We start from the raw sequence: 6,400 nt of genomic DNA, 5'->3' as shown, positions 1-6,400 counted from the left end.
AGTACCTATTTTCATAAATATTTTGAACAAAGATCAGAAGAAAAATGAATTTGAATCTCGTATCTCTGGGCTTACCAATAGAATCTTCAATAGGCACCTAACTGTTATAGCTCACACTGCGGTCGGGACACGTTCCATTCAATGAGTTAAAGCAACTCGTTAAAGAAAGCTCTAGTCCAAATTGTGAAGATTGTGGTGTAGCTAAAGATGTGTATCGCCTTTTGATGGAATATGTCAAAACAAGAGCCAAACAAGAGCTCGGAGGCAGGATCTGAAAGATCGGCTTGAAAACAAACCATGGAAAAGTATAGCACCTGCCTTTAAGCATAATTACGAAAATGGAATTTAATTGTGCTGTGGGTGACTCGCCGGGTTACAATAGATTAACTTGGATCTGATGAGATAATTTAGGTTTGAGAAAAGGCTAGGGGCTTAATTATCTATAATATCAGTATTTCAGTAAGTATTATATTTAATAACAGCATAAAAGGTTTTTTTAGAACGTAAAGAGTATAAAGGCGTAACCTCATGGTCGCTCGCCCTCGCGATCTGATCACGTAGCCCAATTTTAAATTTCCCGTGTTTGGAAAAAGCGACAAAATATGGTCGCAAGAAAGGTAGCGACAAAGCTGAAAATGTTGAGCTACGGCCTTTGCAGTCGCTCGTTTGCAGCGACAAATCTGGTTATATGATACGTAGCGATAAAGCTCAAAATGTTGAACTTTGTCGCTGGGAAAAAAAAGATCATAGGTACACTATAGAATAGAGAAAAGAAAGAAAAAATTAAGCGGTCGAGACAAGTCGATGTAAATTATATAAAAGTGGTGCTGCAAACGGTCCCTAAATTAATTCCCGTAAATAACGGAATCGGACAAGGTAAATTCTTTAAAACATTTCATAAAATATTAGTAAAGTATGAACACAATGTACGTTTAAACCATAATTTTGTTTCCTTATTTTAGTAGTAGTTTTATCCAGTTTAAAAAATGTACCTATGTAACTTTTAATCACACTTGTTTCTACATAATAGCAATATTAATGTTTTGTTTTTCGGGAAATTTAAAATGGCGTCGTTCGACCAGATTGTCGCTGCAAACGCGCGACGAGCAACTCCATGGAGCAGCGACTTTCGGGTCGCGGGGAAATTTGAAATGGGGTCACGTGATCGGGTTTGTCGCTGTAAACGAGCGACGAGCGATTGCGTGCGGTTACGCCTTAAGATACATTTCCGTGCATAGCGAACGATCGATGGCGGGCTCGGCACGATTTCCATAATTAAATAAAAAATTGACACCAGCAAGCCAGTTCAGTCATCAACTCGCGCGGCTATTACAACCCTCGGGATCGGTGAGATACACGGCACTATACCTCATGAACAAAAACAATCCCTACTAATATTATAAATGTGAAAGTGACTCTGTCTGTCTGTTACGCTTCACATCTAAAACACTAAACGAATTTTAATGAAATTTAGTACAGAGATAGAGTTGACCTTGAGAAAGAACATAGTTTTTATTCCGGACTTTTAAAAAGGTCTCTTGGAAACGCGATAAAACCGATCTCGACGCGAGCGAAAAACTAGTTGTATAATAATGATACCGTTTCAGTAAGCAACAGAGGCCTAAAACTGCATCATAATTATTACTTTATCATGGCCAAATAATAACAAACTTTAATTAGTATATTAAATTGTATTAAAAAATAAACTTTACAATATGATTTTCCTTCAAAACTTGACAAAGATAAACTATTTTAATACTGACATTACTATTTATTAGACCTTATTACGTAAAGTTGCCGTAAATTAAACTGTAAAACTAAATATAATTTATGATCTTCGCAGAATCATGAGGAGCATACTATTTGGTATTGAAGGTTTTCGAAATTAGTTCTTATCGCCGTCGTTTTCTTACGCTGCACCGCTGTTGAAGAACGCTATGACAAAATTGTATATTTTCGTGCGCAATAGAACGGTACAAACCAAATGCATATAACGAAATAACGCATTTTATTTCATTCGAAGAATAGGACTGGAGATCAGATTAATACTAGTTAACATGTTGTAATACCTGCGCTATTGGGGAGCGCACTGGTTTACCAGCGGCCGCCGCATTAATATAATGGCCATCGCCTCCTAAAGTATAATTTTATTTTGTTTATTTACATACGTACTTTATTTACAAACTTTATATACAGACATTTACTTTTATTTATTATTGTACTAATATTTACAATTTTCACAAAGATTAGACTTAATTCTAGTAAAAAAATATATTTGGATTCATGATGAACACATCTAAATAACTATGAAAATAAGAAAAAATAAAGTTTCTGAATAAATATTTTAGAAAAAAAAACAATATTATATAGATCGATATAGGTTATAAATTTGCACATATCACATAAGTGCAAGGAACTAGTTTGTCCACGGTAAAAGAAGTGAGCTCGATTAGCGCAGAAACTGGTCGTCCAGGACGGCCGCGCCGAACAGACGCTCATCCGTGGACAGCACGCGCACCGAGAACGAGTTCACCGACAGCGGCGCGCCCGGGATGATCTCCACGTTGCCCGCGTTCGCCTGCAACACGACAGCTGTGAGACTCCAGTCGCGCGGCGCGGCGGCTCGCGGGCCGGCACTCACCAGGAACAGCGTGGCCAGCAGCAGGCGCGACACGTCGGGCGGGGCGCGGCGCCGCGCGGGCCAGCAGGTGCGGGAAGGGTGCGGGCTGCGGCGCGGGGCGCGGCCAGCGCGGCCAGCACGCGCGCGCCCAGCTCGCGCACGTCCACGCCCGCCGCCGCGCCCGCCGCCGCGCGCGCCAGCACGCGCTCCTGCCACGCCGCCTGCGCGTCCAGCGCCGCCAGAGCGCCCGACGCGTCGTTCTCCAACAGCGAGCTCTGGTCGAAAAACCCGTCGTCGTCGCTCTCGAGCTCCAGCGCGAAGGTCTTGCAGCGCGCTGCCGCCGCCGCCACGGCCGCCGCCGCCTCCGAGCCGCTCCAGCCCGCGAAGCCTGGCGACAGAGCGGACGGCGTGTTTCAATAGGTGTTACATTGTGTTGCCCGCGCTACATGACCCGCGGCGCCGCACTCACCTGCCGAGAGCGCATCTGCTTCGGCGCGCAGCCGCTGTCGTTCACTTAAGATGTGACGCTTTCGCTTAGACACCACCTTGGCGATCCATTTCGATGGAATGCTGAATTCTCGCATTTCACTCAACTGGTCTAACAACTCTGTGAAATAAAGGTTAGGTCATCACCAAAATAAGTTTAACGTTACTAATTTAAATTAGTTATTAAAGTACCATCACTGATAACAAGTTTGAGTGCGTCCACGACGAAGTCGTCGATATTGACAGTGCTGCGCCGCTTCCTCTCGTGTCTAGCGTGCTTGGGAGTGGCGGGAGTGGTCGGAGTGGCGGGCGTGGCGGGCGGCAGCTCGGGCGCGGGCAGCGGCGTGCTGGCGCGCAGCGGGGAGCCGGGCGGGGACAGCGCGCCGGCGCCCGGCGAGCCAGGCGCGGGGGGCTCGCCCAGCAACAGAGGCGCGGGGGGCGCGCCCAGCAACAGGGGCGCGGGAGGCGCGCCCTGTAAGAGGGGCGCGGGAGGCGCGCCCTGTAAGAGGGGCGCGGGAGGCGCGCCCAGTAAGAGAGGCGCCGGCGGCGCGCCCGACAAGAGAGGCGCGGGGGGCGCATCCGGCGAGTAAACACATTATTCAATTAAAGTTTATTCACGCGTTTTTATTGAGGATGTCCGGCAGAACGGCCCCCTTGCCCCCTCCACCTGTCCGAGCACTCTCGCGGCGCTACGTAGTGAGATGCACGGTCGCTGACGGTCTGATTAGTTCAGAAACTAGTAGGGCGATTCCGACAAATATTCGTGAATAAGCCTTTGCATCATTAATTAACGATTTATTTTCATGATAGTTATTATAAAAATATGCTATGCAGTAAGTAAGAAAAGCTTTACGAATCAACGGAGAAAATTGTTCGATTTATCTCCCTATAACGAAATGCAACGATTAGCTGTATATAAAAAGTCAAAATATCAAAAAGTACTTACCAATAGAGTTCCTAGCTCCACTGAATATAACGGCTGTCATGGCGCCGATCAGACCAGCTGCGGCTGTCGCCTGGAAACGAAAGCATAATTAATTAATTCATGTATTGTATTTTGATATATGTACGGTATGAGAGGCGCGTGTGCGTGTCGCTCGCTTCTTCCCAGGGGTAGTGGTTTAGATGGTATAGGTACTGTAGTCTCTCGCCCGTCCCCTGCGCCCAGGCCTGCCCCTGCTGCGGGCCACGTGCAGCCTCCCAGCGCCGAGGCTCCGCTAAGGCGGGACATACGGCTAGAGTAGGCAGTGCGGTGTCATCTTGATCACCGCATTCAAGGCACGCAGTTGTCACCAACATGCGACTTACTGAAATTTATGGCCAAAAGCCCCAATGATCCACTCAGGGCGAGTAACTAACATTGATCTCCAACTGAAATTATAAGGTTTTTATTTACCAGTTGCGCTTTAGCCGCCTCCCAGCGAGAGAATCCACTTCTCAGCAGGATAGCGAAGTCTCCTACTTCATGAGGGATCTCGTGGACTGGAATTCAAAGAAACCATTACGTTATGATTAAAAGGAAACCTGTGAATGTTTAAACGCTTTTAAGAATTGACATAAATGGTATTAATTTTGTTTTAATATTTCGTCATTTTCTAAAATGTTACAAAAATTGAGTGTTATTGTATAAAAACAAATTTATAAACATGACCCCCATTTGTTTTTAGGGAGAATGTAAAAGTCGACTCGAACACTCAATTTTTGTGTTCGCATAATCCAAAAATAATTCTCCGAAACTGCCTTTTCACATTTTATATATCATCTTATTTACATATTTTTGGGATGTTAAGATGATTTTTAAGCGACTTTAATATCTCAATTCAATAGGTTTGTTTACTATTATAATAAACTTATTTTAGGTGTTAGTTATATGTGATAACTGACCGAGTATAGCGAAGGTGGTGAGCACGCCGACGCGGAACCCGACGAGGAAGGAGCCGCCCACCGCCAGCCCGTGAGTGAAGTTGTCGATGGAGTTCGCCATCAGGTTCAGGTAGCCCGCCACCTGAGGAGTAACATGATGTATTAGTATAAGCCATAGGTACCCAAACTTGATTTTTGTACCGCAACAATTAAAAAAATCAACGCCCGGAGTTTAGGAGCTAATTAAAAACTATTATTACTTGAAATAAAAGAAATATTGTGAAGTAGGTTTATTTTTATTCTTTTTCTAGCTCATTTCTGTCTTTCTTTCCTTAAAGTCTTCACCGCCCACTAGAGAGCGAGGATAAAAGTGCGATCGCATCAACATGATCTGATAAATTAAACTTTTAAGAAAATAAAGAAAAATAATAATTTAGAACTCGTCTTCCATAAATTAAGGACGAGAAACAAGATTCGTTTTGATAAAAAAAACTTCAGACAAGCATTGAACCTACTACTGCCGCTAATATTAGTGAAATATTACAATTATAATAATCTAAGCATGGGACTTCTAAACTCTCTCTTCTACATAGAATACAAGTAAGTCTCACATCCTTCTTGCCGGTCTTCTCCTTGCTGGCCTTGAGCGCCTTCTCCCTGGCCTCGCGCAGCAGACAGCGCCCATCCAGCGGTTGCCCTTGCAGCGAGTCGAACCGTTCTGGCTCGACACCGAGTTGCAGCATTCTCCTGTAATGGGTATAGGTTTTGTAAAGATCGTGGTTTAGCTGATCATAAATTTGTTGGGTGATAAATAAATTTGTATCCGACCGATCTTCTCGTCAAAATTTCGGATGGGAAACCATCAAAACCCCTGGTCCTTCCTTAGCCTTGTCTGTAGCAGGACTGCAGTAACTCTTTCCGATAATCTAGACCCGGTTGGTTTAATGGCACAGCTAGAATTCCGACTTGCACTTGACCAGTCTTATTTATTATTGGCGTAACGGGAGCGAATTGTCTAATAATATTTATAACTATCTTAACCATTACAAAAACAAAAAGGAGATGGTTTGTAGGAGGTAACTTCACACACAAGTAATTATAAAAATATAACGCTTAAAGAAATTGTGCAGAAACATTTTTTAAATTTATCAACATCAAAGGAATTGAGGACAAGCTAACGTTACTTAAGAAAACATTCAAATCATATGTTTTGAAAAACCCATTCTGTGTTATTGTCTGAACAACAAAACGCATTTCTTTGTGTTTACATCACTAATATACCGATCATAACGTAACGGCTATTATTAAAAAATGATTAATTGAAGTATGTGACCGCAGCGGTAATAAGACAACGGTTTTGCGGTCAACGTTTGCGGTTGAACCACTACATGACATATTTAACTTACCGACTTAATAAAGCGTTAATTAATA

The 6,400-nt window shown here is 43.6% G+C and overlaps 1 protein-coding gene across 1 annotated transcript; it reads right to left on the bottom strand.

Moving 5' to 3' along the window:
* Window positions 1-3,718: 3,718 nt before the first annotated feature.
* LOC113506370 (zinc transporter ZIP13 homolog) lies at window positions 3,719-5,716 on the bottom strand (the record flags this gene model as incomplete). Its single annotated transcript, XM_026889216.1, has 4 exons — window positions 3,719-4,122; window positions 4,503-4,588; window positions 4,991-5,111; window positions 5,581-5,716. Coding segments are annotated over 4 exons (436 nt in total), but the record flags the coding sequence as incomplete, so codon positions are not given.
* Window positions 5,717-6,400: the final 684 nt, after the last annotated feature.

Source organism: Trichoplusia ni, assembly GCF_003590095.1.
Source record: "Trichoplusia ni isolate ovarian cell line Hi5 chromosome 13 unlocalized genomic scaffold, tn1 tig00001475_group12, whole genome shotgun sequence".
In the NCBI taxonomy this organism is placed as follows: domain Eukaryota; kingdom Metazoa; phylum Arthropoda; class Insecta; order Lepidoptera; family Noctuidae; genus Trichoplusia; species Trichoplusia ni.
The sequence above is the reverse complement of the archived record's forward strand: the minus strand, read 5'-3'. Positions and strand labels throughout refer to the sequence as shown.